Below are 20,039 nucleotides of genomic sequence, written 5' to 3'. Positions count from 1 at the left end.
AATGCTTGAAAATGTAAAAAAAAGAGAGAGAGAAAGGGGCCCGGCGAGGATGTTTGCCCCGTGGCCCGTGCTGGCTCTCGACGTTCCTGCTTCCGTGGCCAAAGACCGTCAATGAATTAATAACGTAAAAAGTATGGAAGGGCATTAACAGCTGGGTGTTGAAAGTGGGTAACAGAGAGCGCATCTATCGCCACTACTTTTCCCGCTACTTTTTTCAACAAAGTCACCCTGACCATCGCACAGTGTAAACCATGTTTCAACTACATACATAGCGAGTTCTTAAAGGCTATACAAAACTTTGGGTGAAGTAATGATGAATACTGTAATAATATGTTATGTTAAAAATAAATTGTGTAAAAGTTAGGATTTTTGTCCTATTTATCAACGCACCCAACCCCACATTTTTTAAAGTTCATAACCCGGACAAAGGACGGGTACCTCAGCTTATTTAACATAAACCTCAGACCTGTAAGATTAAGAAACAATTTTCTCACCTAAAAAAAAACAATCAAACGAAAGAAAACTGTTTAGGTCTTAGGGTAATTCATCAGCAATGTGGGTCAGTGGTAAGTTTACAGAGTTACAACGCTAAAATCTGAGGTTCGATTCTCCGTAGCGGACAGAGCGCTGACATCTTATTTCTCCGAAAGGAGGCCGAAGGCCGCCTGGAGGGGTCATGTGTTTTAACCACTAGCATCACTTTACAGTAGTGTTTTATCTGTCTGTCAGTCATTCAGTAGACAATAAAATGACGTCATAAAAGGGACGTCAACGTTGCAATTTGTACTGTCGTGATGTCAGTAAAATGTGCGCATGCCATGAATCAGGAGAAGAATTATCCACTCCGAAGGCTTGACACACAGCATGACAAATTAAATTCAAAAGCAAGAAATAAAAATATTTGTTAAACTTAATTTGGGTTTTATTTACTCGTGAAATAGAACACTTTCGGGGACCCTGAGGAAGTATATCTAGTTATTTAGCTTTCTGTTAATGTAGACAAACAAACAAAATAGAAGTTTCTACAAAATCACTTACAGTGAAGCTTTCTCGTTCATACATTCAGCACTAAGCATGAGGGCTTAAAACAATAAGATTAGACTTCCTATCCCCACAATGTAGACAGAGTAGATATCCCAGCTTTACAATTAAAAAAACCAATAAACTATACATTTATCTAACAAGTGATTGAAAGTATTAAACGAGTGATAATTGTATGGAATATATAATAAGTAATCTTGTTTCTTCGACTTGTAATTATTTGGTCACGTACTCAAGTATTTGTATTATTTCAACTCAGAATATGAAAGACATCTACCCTACTCAGCCATTGCATGTAAATCTGACTGATGTAAATTAACCTCAACCAAATAATCTGTTTAGACATACTTTTTCAGCTTTACTACACATCCAAGTAGTTGAATCATGCTGTTATATAAAGAAGCACACGTAAACTATGTAGTACTTCGAATAACAACAACGAAAAAAAAACCTCGGTATTTACTACATATCATAAGCTACTATTAAACAAACATTACTGAGGTCAACGCGAGGAAATATAAATAACTCGGAATTTAAAACATCCGGATTCTTGCATTGTAATTCATAAACTCACAGGTGACCCACTTGGGGGGGGGGGGGGGGAATAATTGCAATAAATAAAATAAAATAACAAGGGATAAATTGTTTGTTTGTTTTTGAATTTCACGCAAAGCTACACGAGGGCTATCTGCGCTAGCCGTCCCTAATTTAGCAGTGTAAGACTAGAGGGAAGGCAGCTAGTATTCACCACCCACCGCCAACTCTTGGTCTACTCTTTTACCAACGAATAGTGGGATTCATCACCATATTATAACACCTTCCTACCGCTGAAAGCGCGAGCATGTTCAATGAGGGGTTTTGATCCTGTGAACCCACAGATTGCAAGTTAAGCATTTTAACGACCTGGCCAAATTGCAACTAAACTCTACAGATGTACAGGGAAATAAATAGTTTGCTAAACAGACAAATTTATAAAATGGTGAGAAGGACTTGGAAAATATTTGAATTTGAAAAGTTAGTAATCTTAAATTTTTTAAATCTCACAAATACTTAATATGTTATAAAACTGAGAGAGTACTGTTGTTGAAGTTAAAGTACCAAACAAATTTCTCAAACTATATGTTTGTAACAACTGTTACATTTTTATTAATCATTTCTTCTTGTTGAAAAGTGCTACAATGCAAATACATTAAATTCTCAAATATTCGTTAATACTGTTTTAAATGAGCACCTGACAAAACAAGATAGTTTGGTAAATAATTTAGTTATTCAAATTTACATTCAGCAGCTGTAACTGACTGTCAACTAGATTAGTTCTTTTGAAGAAGTTAATGAAAATTTTGAGTTGTCTCACGTTCAAACTTTTTGATCATTTTTTAACTATCATGCAAGGTACACTGTAACAATTAACAGTTTGGCCGACTTTTTCGAATCAAATGTTATATGCAATCGGTAGAATGCAACAGTTAGTTCCATAAAGTATCAAATATTATAATTTTTTCATAGTGTGTTCTATAAGTTTGAGTGATCTCAACTGCCATATAACTCAATGTGGGGAACTATGCTGAGTAACAAAGAATTAAAAGTACATTAAATGCACAAAAAGTCGGATTAATTATTTAGGGAAAAATATCATCAAATCTCAGTAACAAGCTGGAGGAGTATCTTCTTTTCCCAATTTTCTAAGAGGTTGAGTGCAGCTTCAAGGCAAATAAGATTATCTGTAAAAATTGAAACAAGACAAAAAGAAAATTTACTTCAAAACTATTTTTTTAATTTTTCATTTACAATGTTTTTTTTCAGTGAATAATCTCATAACATACATGGGTTAATTCTTCTAATTTATAAATGAATATCGAAAATAAATTTTAATGATATTCAAAACTTGATGAATCCTGTAGCAATAGTAGCAAACAGTAAACATACTTGTAGATTTTCCAGATGATTTTAAATCTTTTATTCCAAGAAGAAAATACTGAATTACTTCAACCACTGCCAAATGTTCCTGAAAAACACAACGTAAGTTTCATATAAAATTAAGCTGGTTCATGGTTAATTTAGTAGATTTATACATTTAAAGTTGGAATTTACCCTTTTAATTTGCATGTAGTAATGTTTTAGTGCTATCATCTGTAACATATTATTCTTTAGATGAAGCAGAACATCTTTTAAGTAAAGAATCAACTGTTATTTATCATTGATTCATATTTCAACTTAGCCTATAATAACTGAACAATTCAAAGCTTCACAACTTCTGCCTGTCAATTTACAATGTTTGAAAGTATAAGGCTAAAACAGTATATTCATTCATTACCAAATTCTTTGTTTCTTACACACATATTTACTGTAAATTATACATAAGTTGGAAATTAGAAAAACTAGCTTGATTGAAATGCCATACTGCTATAAAAAGACTATCATTTATTGTGCATCTGGCAGTACCACATGTGGTAATACTCAGTGCAACTAGTGGCCTGGAGTAAGTCATACCTTGTTGCTGTCATCATTCCAGCTATCCCAGTCTGAATCCTCTTCTGAAACACTACCACAACTTCCAATTTCTGAAGTTTCACTATCATCTCTGTCTACACTCTTAACTGCCTGAATAGAATGTACTGAAGAAGGGTGTCCAATGGCATCACCACATCGTTCTTCTAATATCTCCTCTAGGTTTTGTATCTAAAAATATTAATTATATTTTGATGATTTTTTTTTCTTTACTAGGAAAAGTAGGTTTTTGATTAAAAATAATTTTAAAATCACAGTTTTATCTCACATTTCAGATTTATATTGATCCAGAGGTCAGTAAAATGTATTTTGAACATGTATCACTGAGACAGGACTACATGCTAAGGTGCTATCCAAAATACCCAGAACAGTTCCTGAAATCTGATGTTTCTTTCACTACTTCAGGAATCAAAACTTTAATGAATGGAAAACCAACAATACTTCAGTAGATTTGAGATATCAGAAATTTAGTCTTACACAAAAGAAGACATTATGGTACCTCTTTGACACCTAATTATCATTACCTTTATCACCTGTTATACTGTCTCAAATTGTATAAGCAATACTAATATACTCATGTTTAACAAAATTGTGAATTTTCATATCCCAGTGTAATTAGATCTATACAATATTGTTGATGCAGGCAATAGCTGAAAATATTGTTAACAGAGAGGATATTCAACTGATAAAATGATTCATTCTAATATTTATATGTCGTAATGTAAGAAAAGCATATTTAATTAACTATACTCTTTGCTACTTTGAATTTTAATTTCACTCTTAAGTACATAGTTTGCTCTGAATGGAAGTCAATATTGATTAGCAACAAAAAGTGTATGATCTCACAATTTTCCTACAAAATTAATTTCTAGGTTTTAAACATTTTTTCAGTTACTTTTGTAATTCCAGCTGAAACTGAGCTCCAGAAAGAGCTGGAAATCTTGTGAGTTTATACAATTTTTACATTTCCTTTTTTTTTTGTTATTTTAACGGACATATTGAAGTCCTTTAATTCCTTAAACTTGAGTGGACGCTGCTAGCGTCCAGCCAAAAATCCTGATTTACCCATCAGACAGTGATACCAAATGTTCAACAGGGAGAGGTTTGAGCCTATTTACTCAACAATGCTTCATGTAGGTACCCCTGATGCTGAAGGAAAAACAAAATTAAGAAAATTGAAATTTTGTATAGTATGATGATACTTATTAGGGAATCAGGAAAATATTTCTGACTAAACACACAAAAAGATCACGGGTTTAAAGAGTTAATGCATTACCAATTCAAGCAGGTGTAGCAATAAGACTAGCTAAACTACCTCGAAGAACAAGATGTGAATGTTGGTCAAAAGTTAGGAAACACAAATTCTTATTCAGGAGCTTTAGCACCTGGATTAGAATTCAAATACTCTTCAGTAAGCACAGCTCTCTCATTCATTCAGCTTTTAGACTATCATTCAATTACTCTTCAATAAGCATAGCATTCTCTGTCAGCTTTCATATTACCATTCAAATAATCTCTCGTAGCATAGCTCTCTCTGTCTTTTCATTTAAGTTATTTTCACAAATTTCTTGTATTTTTAGTTGAATTAATTGTCATTCAGATAATTTTAACAAGTAAAGCTGTCTTATGATTTATTTTTACCATACCTTAACCATGTGTGTTGTTACTTTTAACCAATTACAATTCAACCATATCCAAAAAGGTAGTCTTAATTATTTATTACTTGCTAAGTTTTCCATATTTTTAACACACTTTTTTAAGTCTTGCTGCAGTAGCTTTCAGAATTATCACTATAGGTTTTTCTCCTTTGGTAAATGGCAACAAGTTGAGAGCAGAGTCCAATACCATCCTTAGTTGGAGGGCATCGAGAACCTGCAATCAAAGAAAACATTGTTAAAGCAAACAAACTTTCATGTACATTATTAAATAGAAGTTTTTGATAGACATATATATTTATATATATATGTATATAATTAAAGTTTTCACCAAAAATAAAATCTTGTATAATTTCTGTTTTATCATTATTTCACACTGTGTACGACAGGATAGACCTCCAAAAATATATCTGGAAGTAAAAAAGTTCTGTCTAATTTTTTTTGTTTTGACTTTTGCAATGTCACATTTCTAAATTCTTAAGTACTACCTTTATAAACAACTTAAAACAAATTGGCAGTGCCTCGGATTCTCCAGTTTTAACAAGACCTGGCTGTGATGTTACTGATGTTTATTGTAACTTTAATATTGTTGTACTTTTGATCTTGCAGTGTGTTACAATATTTATTAGTAATATGAAATATATTGTTTGCTCTTGTAACAAGTAATACTTATACTATGTCCCTGATACTTATTATGTGAACTGTGCTTTATATGTCTGTAGTCTCTTTTATTTTTCAGGATTCACACAATGTAAAACATGTCTTATCACCCCACTTTATGAAATGTCAAACTATTACCTACAAAGGGGTGTTTACACTTTATGATAACAATACAAGGATGAGAGCAGAGGCCTTACAGATTCTTCTTCCACCAAAAAATGGTGTTTTATGTAGCAACTTTCATTATGGACTGTTACACTGCAACTCAATTCCAACTGTAAGAAGCTTCTGTGCACTACACTGAGGCCAATGTCGTCCATCTTTTCTTTTCATACTTTTAAAAGTCCATCAAATGTGCACAGCTAATTACTCTTGAGAGCCCATTTGAATATCCCAAAGACATCAAAATCCTTTGAAGATGCATCTGGTGATATACCTATATATGATATACAGTAAGCTCTAATTAAACTTGCTCATACAGAAGATATAGCATGTTGACTCGGGTTTATGGCTTGATGCTTTATATTGATGGAGCCATACTTTATTGGCATCCAGTCAACACAAAGATTTTCTTATGGTAAGTTTGTAGTATTTCTTGAAAAGATACTTTAGCTGGATTTTCTGTTACCTTATTGGTAGTTCATACATATGCACACTAATTTATTCATTTCAGTCTGGAACCCATACGTGAGCCAGACAATTTCCTTTAACTAACTAGTCTAACTGGTACCAACAGAAACGTACATACTATTTTCATCAGCCTTCTAATGTACTTAGTGTTTATCTTAACTAAAACCTCAAAAATGGAAGGTGCCAATATCTCGATGACCTTATGCTCAGGAATTTCATTCATTGTATGAAGTTTTGCAAGACATGTTCGAGGGCTTATTCTAGACCTTACCCTCACTGGAAAACTGTACAAATTCCATCCTGAGCCAATAGACGAAGTAATCACACATGATGAAATGACTGGTGTTTCCATACCAAATGGAGTCTTGATTGGCACTTTAGAGGTGTATGCAGTAAATTCTTCAAAATTGTATGTGGTAAATTATTCGAAAAACAATTCTTCCAAAATGTATGTGGTAAATTCTTCGAAATATACATTCACAAGCATTAAATGTTCACTACATAATAAACACTACAAATTTTCACATATCACACTGGCTGTATAATGTTTGTTTCATTTAAATTCCCGTAAGAGCAGAAACATGGAACTAAGGTCACAACGAATGAAAAGTGATAACATCCGGTAATGTCAGGAACCTTCTACTGGTCAGAAAAAATATCGTGACTGTGCAGAGAGATTAAAAAGACTTGTCAATGCATTTCAACAAACAAATAAAACAAATGATTACTTGCATGGTACTGCACATAACATAAATTATTAATTATTACATGGTTAAAATAAATAATAATATTGGTGTTTTTTGAATATTTTTAAAGGTCTGATGAAATTGCTTATTGTAATATCATGATGTAATAATATTCTTCATTCTGATTAAATATCTCATTTTTCACATATGTATGTCTTTCCTTATGTATTAAATAATATTGCTCCATTCTACTTCGAAACTTCATTGAAACGTAAATTATATGCCTTTTAATAATATTTTATACACTAATTTATAATCACAAATCTATCTAAAAATTGGACATTCAATTAAGTGTTATTTCAAAGAACTGGTTTTTGAGGATTTGTTTTTGAAGAATTTTTCCGTAAACCCTTTAGAGGATGTCATTCAGTTCAGTCTGGTTTATATTGTAAGCTATGCTTATGAATCACATGCTCCTTCTTTCATACCAAGAACTGCCGCCCTTACAATTTTAGTTTTACCAACTTACAGACAAACAGTAGCCTTTTTCTTACTGACAATGTATTTTTTTACCAACATCCTTAAAAAAAGATTCTGTGCTACTTATATATTTATGGAGAATGTTAAAATGTTACTTATTATTTATATTTACTATCCATAAATTTATGGAGGGTTGGTAATCCTGTTCAAACCACACCCATTGTTACAAGGAAAAGCTAACTTTACAATTAATAATTATGATAATATTCATGATTTTTCTAAGTATCTTTTCTTCTAAAACTCAACTTCAAAAGGCAAAAAGCCAGTATCACTCACTGCCATATAGGAATTATCAAGTTCTTTGAACCAATTAATGGGATTGGCTGTTAATTTGTATAATTTACTTACAACTGAAGTACAGAGCATGTTTAATGGCAAAAAGTAACAAACCCTGAATCCTTCAATCTATAGCCCAATATGCTGACAACTAATGTACTCATAGTTCTACAGACCAGAAACTACTGTAGTATAAATACTTTGTGATTATTGGAATGGAGGAATTATTCAAACACAAGTTGTTCTTCACAATCAGTGTAGTTGGCAGAACCTTAGATGAAAATTAATGATACTTAATACATATTTTTTTAAATTACATTTGTATTCAAATTTTAGACATTTGTCATATACCAGTTAGGATCTTTGTTAGAACTATGTGAAAGCTGTAAAGTTTGGTTAAAACATAGTAAAAACGATAAGGGAAGAAATCACTCTATTTTAAACATTATCTTTCACGAGGAAACAAAATTATGTGAATTTCATAGTGTAAATGGGTGTGAGATAAATAGATTCAAAGGTTCTAGATCTTTCTGAAATATAGTTTCAAATAATCATTGTTAGATATACGTGACTGTTTCAGTTTAAATTTAATGCAAATGTTATGATTTAGAGAGTTTATATAGCTTGAGTGCTAAATTTAGTTATTTTTAGAAGTAATAATTTATTGCTGTGGGCAGTGGGTAGGTCCATTGGACCTGTACGTGATGGAATAAGATACTCCTACCCTCCACGAGTCTCCCAACCATGGGTAAAATGGTGTGATAGTAACATGACATTACTGGGCAGACATCTTCCTTGATGAAGCCCACGGCCAGGGCGGAAGGGCTCCTGGATGAGCTCAAGTGCCACATGTTTGGGACCAGGGCATTCCACATTGTGTGATGGATTTTGGCTGTAGTAAACCAACTGGGAGAGAAGATGGGCACCACCAGGATGCAACTGCCTAAGACACACCACATGATGACAACCAATACTCAATCCATACTTGATTGGTCGCAGCCCGAGTTACCAATGACCCCACCTTCTGCCTCACACCAGGACAGAGGTGATAACTATGTTACTGGTGCTCCTACCACCAAGTTCTGTGGAAGAAACAACTTCACCATTGGTACATGGAATGTAATGATATTGAAAGGTGCATAGAAATTGAAAGAACATACATACGAGATAGACAGGTACCACTGGAACCTCCTTGGACTCTGTGAGATGCATTAGAAACACTTTGGAGAAACATTAAGCGAGGAAAGACACAAGGTTTACTTCAGTAGCAAACAGGACAAACATGAGCATGGCATTGAATTCCTTGTACACAAAAACATTGTGAACACTGTTATGGGTTGCCACCCAGTCTCCAGCAAGCTCATCACCTTCAGCATGAGGGCTACTCCATTCAACATCACAGTAATACCCCAACGTTTGACTACGATGACAATGAGATGGAAGACTTTTACAACCAACTGCAGGACCTAATAGATCAATCAAAGAGACTGGAATACAAAAGTTGGTGAGGATGCACAGACAAACTGGCAAGGCATCTGCAGATGGTTCTGCAATACTGAATTAAATGATCTTGGACTCAGGCTCTTGGAGTTTGCCACACATAACATCCTTTTTGTTGGCTAATACTTTTTATCCTCACAAATCATCCAGAAGATGGATCTGGCACAGTCCAGATGGACAACATAACAACCAGATTGACTAGTTCATTGTGAAAAAGCACTTTTAAACAGGAGTCAACACTGCCAGAACACAAAGTTTTCCAGGAGCAGACATCAGAAGTGATCATGACTTGTTGATGATGATTTTTCATCTCTGTCTGAAGAAAATCAGCAAATTAAAGCACACAAGAATCAAGTATGAATTTGAGAAGCTATATACAACAGAAACCTTCCAAGCAATGATTGGTGGGAAATTTGCACCTCTTACCATCCTGGGTGATGAAAACACAGACCTAGTTTCAATGATAGCCACCTTCAACACAACAGTGACTGAGGCAGCCAACAAGATCCTTGGCAAGCACCATCAGACTAAGAAACCCTAGGTCACACCAGATATTCTGAACTTATGTGACAAAAGAAGAGAACTGAAAAAGAGAAAAGACAATCCTGAAGGAGTGCAAAAATACAGAGAAAATAAAAAAAGGCATGAAGAAGGCAAAGGAGAACTGAATAGAAGAACGGTGCAATGAAACTGAAGAAAACATGAATAAGAACAACATTAAAAAAAAGACCTAATAATCATAAAACAAGGGTGAGCCACTAGGGAAAATGCCTCATAGAAGAACAAGAGATTCTCTATCAGTGGACAGAATATTGCTCAGAACTATACAACCACAAGACCACCCCTTCAACCCAGTCTATGGTCATCATGCTTCCCAAAAAAGGCAACCTATTGCTGTGCCAAAACTACCAAACAATCAGCCTCATCAGTCACCCAAGTAAAGTCATATTAATGAGCATATTAAACAGACTCAAGCCCCAAGTGGAAACGATCATTGCTGAAGAACAGACGGGGTTTTGAGTAGGATGAAGCTCCTAGAACAGATCTTCAATCTCAGGATCCTTTGTGAGAAACATCTCCAACATCAACAAGACCTTTATCATGTCTTCAGAGACTTCAAGAAGGCTTTTGACAGGGTATGGCATGCAGCCTTATGGGCAACCATGAGGAAGTACAACATCAGTGCCAGTCTCGTTTGAGTCATTGAAAACCTTTATGAAAAGGCCATGAGTGCAGTCCTCATAAATGGTTTCAAACAATGGTTGGAGTTTGACAAGAATACCTATTCTCATCCACCCTCTTTAACATCTTTCTGGAAAGGATTATGATTGATGCCTTGGAAGATCATGCAGATACTGTCAGTACTGAAGGCAGGCCAATCACCAACCTTCGCTTTGCACAAGACATTGATGGCTTAACAGGAGAAGAGAAAGAATTAGCCAGCTTGGTTGAATGCCTCGACAAAACATCTATAACTTATGGTATGGAGATCAGTGCCAAGAAGACTAAACTGATGACCAACAACACCAACAGCATCAGCATTGAGATCAATGTACGTGGACAAAGACTTGAAACAGTAAAAAGTTTCCAATACCTGGGATCAATTGTCACAGATAATGGTTACAAACCTGAGATATTTTCCAGGATTGTGCAGACAACAACAGTGCTGGCAAGGTTGAAACCAATATGGAATGACAACATCACTCTTAGTTTCAAAATTAAGTTGTTGCACTCCCTTGTCATATTTCTGTATGCTTGTGAAACATGGACCCTCACAGCAGATCTATAAAGAAGAATACAGGCCATGGAAATGAGTTGCTACAGAAAGATCTTGCGCATCTCATATAAAGACCGCGTTACCAATGAAGAGGGCTGCAACAAGATCCAACAAGCTATAAGACCATATGAAGATCTCTTGACCACTGTCAAAAAAAAGCAAACTCAAGTGGTATGGTCACGCCTCATGTTCATCTGGCTTGGCAAAGATCATCTTGCAAGGCACCATGAGAGGGAAAAGAAGAAGAGGCAGACAGAAGAAGAGGTGGAAAGACAACATCAAAGAGTGGACAGGCCTGTAGTTCGTCAACTCCCAGAGGGTGGTGGAAAACCAGGAAAGATGGAGATAGGCTGGTTGCTAAGTCATCATTGGTGCCCCAGTGACCCCAAGGGTTAAGGAACAAAGTGAAGTGAGTTTATTGCAGGTTTATTTATGTAACTGTTTCCAAATCATACATTGTGTAGTTCAATAGTTATGAACTGGTGATTGTTATGTTATTGCATCATGTTACTAGAACCTTCTGAGTTTTTCTTGTTGTTTTAATTGAGTATTATTGCACTATAAGATCTAGTAGTGCATGGAACATTCTAGACCTCTGTCAGGGTACAAATATGTGTCAAAAATTCAGTTCGAAAGCTAGACCTAGACTTTGTGATTGTGAGCTTAACCATATAGAGTATATAATGGTAATTTTTAAAGTAAAATTATTCCAAATTGTATTGTAATAACAGAGTAGAGAATAATAATTTTTCTTATCAATTGTGTTCTAATGTTATTGAACCAGCCTGTGTAGACTTTGACATAAAAGAGATAATTATTTAAAGCTCTGGTTACAACTGTGATAACCAATTGTTACAAATATTTGTATATACACTTGACTTGTTTTAATATGATATTTTAAAACAAGTGGATTTATTCTGTTTGTTTATTGTTGACATTTATCGCCAACAAGTTACAGACACCTAGCATAAAAAATTCAGCCCACACAAAACTTGAGAATTATGATGCATTTCTGTAAGAAAAAACAACAACAAAAAAAACTCTTATTTGATCAAACTATTCAAACATATTTTATCTTTTGTTCACAATGACTGTTATTGGTAGAACCTTTGAGAAAAATTAATGATATTCAATATCTTGTCTTACAGTTATACTTGCATTAAAATTTTAGGCAATTTATACATACCAGTCAGGATCTATATACAGCTATGCTTGTTTTGTACATTTTCTGGTGAAAAAGGGAAAACTTTTTTTAAAGTAAATACCAGCCCCATCAAGGAGATTTATATTTATGTAGTTTTTTTAAATGTTTTGATATTATAAGCCAATCTTTCTTCCTGAGCTTTCTTGTTAAAGATCAAGAGAATTTAACTTATATTGAGAATCTTAGCATTTTAATCAACCAATGATAGAGTAAAAAAATTAAATTAATTATAATTTTTTAAATAATAGCACTTGTATGACAAATACAAAAGATATTTCTGTCATAATTAAGAACCATAACCTATGAAATATTAACAGTTTTTCTTCTTTTTTAAATATAATGACAATAGTGGAAAACAGTTTGTTGAAACTACAAAAGACAGTAAAATAATTTATGCTCATACCTTTAGGAAGATCAGTTTTGCTTCTTCCATTATTGCAAGTCCAGCTATAGCCATCACTTTCTCTGTCATCTCAGCATAAGGCACAAATAATGGTAGTTTATCTGTTAAAGCAGATAAACTAGAAAAAAAAATAATAACCTGCTTGAAGCAAGGGAAATATTTAACTTCTTAATATTATCAAAATACATCTATGTTTTTTCACCATCCCAGTCTACAAGCACTCAATGAGTTAAGATAATGTAGAAGATAGTATCACATTCTTGACAACTTTTTTTTTTCTGTTATATGGATTCCCTCCATTAAATTGGTAAAAACTCAAAAGCTACTAGCAGTGAAGATGCATTAAGAGTTCACTCGATCAACCACGGTTCCATCTGAATTACTTTAAATCACTCCTGGAGCTTTTCTACTGGACAAGTACTAATAATGTCTTATGTTTAACCACCAAGCTATTTGTAAGTTGTTAAATCAACAATAAAAATACAAATGTAAGGAGTGAAACTCTTCTTAATTTAGAAATCTTCATAAAATGGAGTGTGTAATTTTTTTTATTTATTTCACTGTTTTCTGAAATTAACATCAAAAGTTACATTACTTATATTACCATGCTGATGTTCCAAAAATATTGATTTAATTTATATTGAAAAATCAAATATGGTAATAGAATCAAATTAAAAGTATTCCTTTTTTGGCATATGTCTATAATAATGAGAATACAAAAGGTTTGGCAATTTTACAAACTTAAAAAACACTTAAGTTAGTCATAAATATTCTAATCTTTTTTTTTCCTAGGGTCACAACATCCTGACCATAAAATTACCAAAGTCCTCTTCATCTCATAAAAAGAAGTGATCACGAAAGTGTATAAAAAGCAGGATTTTTTTTTAGAATTATGTGAAAGATGTAAGTACCATGTAGTTAAAACACATTAAAAAATTTACAAGAAGAAAAATATCAATATTTTAAAAATAATCTTTTAGGAGGAAGCAAAATGCTATTAGTTTCATAGTGTATGTGGACAGAAGATAAACTAATAATCTTCTTTAGCCACTTTGTCCCACAATGTATCTACTCACCATAGAAGTAGAGATGTCCAAATATCCTTGACGTTTATGTAAGTTAAAAGATAGTAAGCCAGCTGAGGTATAATAGGAAGGAAAACTGGGAAGTCACAGTTTTGAAACACTGCTGGTAAAGACTCGTGGAGCTCCATCAAAACCTGTTTCTCTACCTATATATACAATGATAAGACAATGCAGTTGTTGTAAAAAAAAGAAATTCAAAGCATTTAAATAAAAGTAAGTTCTCCAGGACTGTGGAATTTTAATCAACTCTATCTATTTGAAACTGTAAAATCAACAAATGAAAGCTCTTTTATGACTATGCTATGAATTAAATTCAAAGATTAATCCTCATATTTGAATATAATTTTATCTTACCTCAGAAAAAAAAATACTAACTTCTTTGTTTATATTTAAGTTTTTTGAAAAACACATAGAACATGCTATTATCTTAAAAGATATGTGATCAATGTTTTAATAACAGTACATTGTGTAAAACCTGAACAAAAAATCACAGTTTTAAAATGTTTTCACCAAACCAAGAGAAAAAAAAAATGAAAACAAAAAGAAATTCTATTAACTTCTTCTACATTTTTAGAAGGATTAAGGTAAAAGCTTGATGATGAGGATCCCACTTTTTAGAAAATAAAGCTTGGAAATGGCTTGAGTAGGTAGTGAAGGAAACTTTATTACAAGTGTAAAACATAAACTTGTTGAAAAATTGTACATTTGCAATAAAGTTTCCTTCTAACTACCTACTCAAGTTATCTCCAAACTTTATTGACTAAGGTAATAAATAGATTCAGATAGTCAGTAAGTGAAAGTTGTGCACACAATGAAAATGATAGCTTTGCTATGCATATCAATAAAAGTAGTTCCAACAATAGAACATGTTCACTAAAAGGTTAAAAAGTACTGAGATTCTGTGGTGCAGGCTCTGAAATACAGTGCATGGTGCTTTGTTCAAGACTGTTACCTGGAATGGATGTACAGGCCTAGATCCAAACTGTCCACTCAAGCTAACAGCAACAATAAATAAATAACAAAATACTTCTTAAAAATATACAAGCTGCTAAATTACATTACAAAGACTGAAACAATTATAGTGTGAACTTCAACATAATACTTACAACAAATTCATATTAATAAAGAAATAATCAACTAAACTGTACAAAAACTTGGAAAGACTATGTTTTGAATAATTACTAAAAATGCATGGACCAGTTAAAAAAATAATTCCTCTTCTATTATGAAACGATTTGATAATCTCTCTTTTTAAATTTTATCTAAGATATCATCTCTGAAGTTTTAGTTTTTCATCTGTTTATTTTTTTACACCTTTCAAACTTCTAAAGAAGGTAGAAGGTAGAAATACTTTGAGATGAGCCTCAAAAATGATACAAGTTTGATCCAAGTCTACTGAAAATATGATGAAACAGTTAAAGCAATATTAGTATATTTAAATGTGATTGTTTCTTTGTTTGTTGAATTTTCCTGCAAAGTCACTTAAGGGCTATCTTCACTCGCCATCCCTAGTTTTGAAGCGACTGCTACAGGGAGGGCAGCTGGTCAACACCACTTACTGCCAGCTCTTGAACTATTTATTACCAATCAGTGGTGAGATTGATCATCACATGATAATGCCCCTATAACTGAAGAGGTATGTTCAGTGATGATTTTTGATCCTGCAATCTGGAGATTGTCAGTCAAGTGCCCTAACCACCAGGCTTGAGTATTTGAAAACTACTAGTTTACAGTACAAAATAAGAACTTGAGGTGGCATATTCAGCTCTAATGATGGTATCATATAGTACACAGCATGATTTTAAGCTTTTATTTTGCAAATTGTATGAAATATCATAATAACTTAAAAGTACTAAGACAAGATTTGCAATTTTCAATTGTAATAAGCAGTACTTATATTTTAGAATAGATCAGATAATGCAGATGTATCATGTGGATTAAATGTATAAACTGCATGTAATGTTAAACCATTATTGTGGTTTCTTTACTCTTCTGTCCACTTTTTCTGTTTTCAATTCATTAATAAAAATTTAAATTTAACACTCAAGAAAATGTTAATTTTTTGTCCTATTTTATATGAAAAATATGTTTTTAAGTTTAGAGACATAAACTTCAATTAGCTGACATTAATATAAGGAGACAAATTCATCATACAGATCGATGCAATGTACTGCTCATCAAACTGCCATATAACTCATGCTGCTTAGATTACAATTTGGAAAACCTCACATACATCTTTACTTCAAATGAAAATATGTTTATAACACAGTAGATATTAAATTCATTTAAAATTTCATTGTTTGATACATCAGCTGTTTTGTTTCATCCAACATTTCAACCATTAAATATTGCCAGGGTTTATCTATGCTTTTTTCACATTAATCCCCTCAGTTTAAAAAAAATCAAAACTATTAATTTATTATGTTGCTTGTGGGTTCATGATTTTACTGATTACAAGATCCCTTCTAACATATGAAAAAAAATTTAAATAAAACTAACATCAATATTGCAATTTCATCCAATGTGTTACATCTGGAGCCCCTAGTTATTTTAAATAGAAAATGAGTAATATCACACAACTGTCTTGGCCAGTTCTTTAAATATAATTAATTAATATGATGCAGTATGTAGACTCCACCAGTAGTAAACAATAAAAAAACAAGCTGTTAATTTGAGAACTGAGAAGAACGAATCATGTCTTCAGTTATAACTGATCAGACTTGCTACCATAAAGAAAAACATGTCTTTAACAATAAAAACAAAAACAGGGTTAAATTATTATGTTTCTGTTTCATTTTAGTTTCTGACAGTTTAACTTATTTTAATTAAGAAGACATGTAAAGCCATTTCTGTATGTAGTAATATTTTATGAAATCATACAATACATATTTATAGACAAGAACTAAAAATATGAATCAATATTTTAGAAAGTATTACAACATACCACAAAATATATTCAAACCTTAGAGATGTTTAGAGGTTAGTCCTTCTTTTGTTTTTAAATATACAAATATGATTAAGCAGATCAACACCGATACATAGGCAACAGAGAATAATAAACTCTTAAAGTTTTAGTATTTTAGTCTCTCCAGATTTTTGTTTATAAGCATCCAGACACTTCCTTTTATACAATCACTCAATCAGTTCACTTGTAGTATGTATTCTAAATTATGTGAAAGTTGATCAATGTCTCCATACACCCTGTTATGCCCTACATGTATTTAGATTTTTGTTACTTTTTTTATCCAAAGATAGATTATTTATCTTCTAATAAATGGAATGTTTTATTTAAAACAAGTTATTTTCTCTGTTTTAAAAATCATGTGAATTACTAGTATTTAGTACCTCATCTCTCTGTTGGCACTAAGACTGAATGGAATTGCAGTGGAGTTGGCAGCTCTTACAAATCTGGCAAGTTTTGTTGAGCCATGAGCAGTGAGAAAAATCCTCTGAAGAACTGTTGAAACAGCCTTGAAAGAAGCTTCCTAGACAACAAGAAATCACAGCAGAAAATAATTAATCATAAACAGGATTCAATTAGAAAAAATAGAAATCAATATTCATGTTCTAAAAGACAGACTAACAGCACATTTCAAATTCACTAGTTTCTTTAAAAAAAAAAAAATTCTATGTATACATTAACTTTCTCAAAATTAAAATTGATTTCTCAGTATAAAGAACCAAAGGGTTTTAATTAAATTTTGTCTTAAAACACTGTATATACAAATATAGAATACTGAAAATTAACCTATATATTTTTTCTTTAAGAGAAACAAAGTAATATCATTTGAGAACCTAGTTGATTTTAAATGTGCTTACAATGTTGATAGTATCTCATTTATAAGTAGAAATGTAAGAAAAGTATATTGAATTAGCTATACTGATTGCCAAGTTGATTTTTAGTTTCATTTTATGTGCATAATGTGTTGTTATCAGAAGTTCATATTAATTACCACAAATTTACTTTAGATACTAAGTTACAAACTAGAAGATTTCTTTGTTGTTTAGTGACATTTAGTAAATTTTAGGTGGCTAAATGATTTTTTTAATCCACTAAGAGTAACAAAAACCAGGCTTACATTTTTCAGTTTCTTACTACAACACACAGATAACAAAGTAACAATATTGATAATGGAAAGTTTATCAATTTCTCGTCTGTTCAGCAAGTCCAACAATACATTGAAATGTTCTTCCAAACATTCATCAATAACAATAACAATGTCTTTCACGGATGAACTATTTTCATTCTGTAAGTAAAATAAGTGTGATTTCTCAGCAAAACTGTCAAAGTTGTAAAATTAGCAACATAAAGGTTTATAAAAGAAATATGCTGTTAATGAATTTTAGCATCATTTGATATCTATTCTTTACCTTTAAACAAGCTTGTTAATTAGAAAACCATTCTATACTAAAAGCACAACTACCTGCTGAAATCTATCTATGTTTTACAAAGATTATCAATTGTTTACACCATGTATAGTTTAAAAAACCTAAATAATGTTGATAAGTCTGGAAAAGAACAACTAATATGAAAAGTTAATTCTTTCAAGTAAACTTCACAACTGAAAATACTACACACAGTATCTAGTTTTCATGAGTATCATAATGTGAAAAATGGGTCATGGATTACATGTTGATTAGATTGTCATTCGAAATGGCTGTATAGAACTAGTTAATCAAAATGCAATGTTTATGAGTGCACATATAGTTTTTAGATGCAGGTGTGTGTATGTGGAAGGAACTTCAAAAATTTGTTAAACCTACATAAAAATAAAATTTAATGTATCAAGTTTCAAAATAGCTGTATAAAGCAAATCATAAATTAATGTCACTAGCAATAAGTTACATATTAAATTCAAAATCTATTCAACTGGATTTTTAGGATACGTCAAGTTTTCTCTCACTATAACAATCAACTTAAAAGTTATAATATGAAACATTTTAAATAACAATGAATAATAAAATCCACTCCATCATCCACGAAATGCAATGTAAATTAGCATCAACTCTTTCAAGTAAGTTAATGATATAACACTCAGAGAAGCAATATATATGCTTAAATGGAAATGCATGTTTAATGTAGTTTTTTCTGGTACATAAGAGACTAGCCATCACTTTACAATGAACTCTGATTGTATTTTAGACTAACTAAACACAGACACCACAATATGCTACAATAATATTATATTATTTAAATATATCTTAAAAATTAGTTGCCATTAACCCATTAAAGATTGGAGTACAACACTCACTTGAGATGCTAATTGGATGTGTCTTTGCCACAGCTTTCCTGCTTGATCTATAGATAGCTGCAGGGTGAGGCAGGCACCGTAACACAAAACACTTGGAACCCGTTTCAAATATACAGACCAGAAAGTGCTAAGAACAGCTACATCCAACCACATAATAACTTCAACAAGCACTGGCAAGAGCTGGAAGAGGAAACTAAGTAATTAATTTAATTTTTTCTCACATTAATACAAAAAATATGGTTTGCCCTAGTTTTAAAAATTATGTTAGAACATATGATGCATTATAATGTTGCTAAAAACATTTAAGCTTTTGCATGACATCTTCATTTTTCTAATAAGTCTCTTTCAGTGGTCAAATCAAATACAAACTTTCTTTGCATACATATACTCCTAATGCACAAAAGAGTCCATTCTAAATGAAGACACACAATAGTGTGCTGTGAGGCCAAAATAACCCACATGCCAAACTGTTATTAACAGGAGTGATAGTTTAACAATTTTCTACTTTCTGTAGTTCAGACTGTGTTAATCCAAACTAACCCATATTTTCAGTGGAAGTGCTCTAGTGAACCCTTACTTCACATACCAAACTGTTATTAACAGGAGTGATAGTTTAACAATTTTCTACTTTCTGTAGTTCAGACTGTGTTAATCCAAACTAACCCATATTTTCAGTGGAAGTGCTCTAGTGAACCCTTACATTCACATACCAAACTGTTATTAACAGGAGTGATAGTTTAACAATTTTCTACTTTCTGTAGTTCAGACTGTGTTAATCCAAACTAATCCATATTTTCAGTGGAAGTGCTCTAGTGAACCCTT

General features: G+C 32.3%; 1 protein-coding gene across 1 annotated transcript; it reads right to left on the bottom strand.

Moving 5' to 3' along the window:
- Positions 1-2,157: 2,157 nt before the first annotated feature.
- LOC111088897 lies at positions 2,158-17,432 on the bottom strand. The gene is made up of 7 exons (XM_022400140.1): positions 17,311-17,432; positions 13,957-14,111; positions 12,881-12,998; positions 5,302-5,421; positions 3,532-3,720; positions 2,968-3,046; positions 2,158-2,762 (listed from the first exon to the last, which is right to left on the bottom strand). Exons 2-7 carry the CDS (start codon positions 14,091-14,093, stop codon positions 2,677-2,679), a joined length of 729 nt encoding a protein of 242 aa, XP_022255848.1. The 5' UTR covers positions 14,094-14,111; positions 17,311-17,432; the 3' UTR covers positions 2,158-2,676.
- Between the last annotated feature and the right edge of the window lie 2,607 nt (positions 17,433-20,039).

The sequence above is a fragment of the Limulus polyphemus genome, unplaced genomic scaffold, assembly GCF_000517525.1.
Source record: "Limulus polyphemus unplaced genomic scaffold, Limulus_polyphemus-2.1.2 Scaffold4678, whole genome shotgun sequence".
Taxonomy (NCBI): Eukaryota; Metazoa; Arthropoda; class Merostomata; order Xiphosura; family Limulidae; genus Limulus; species Limulus polyphemus.
Note: the sequence above shows the minus strand (reverse complement) of the source record. Positions and strands in the feature narration are given on the sequence as shown.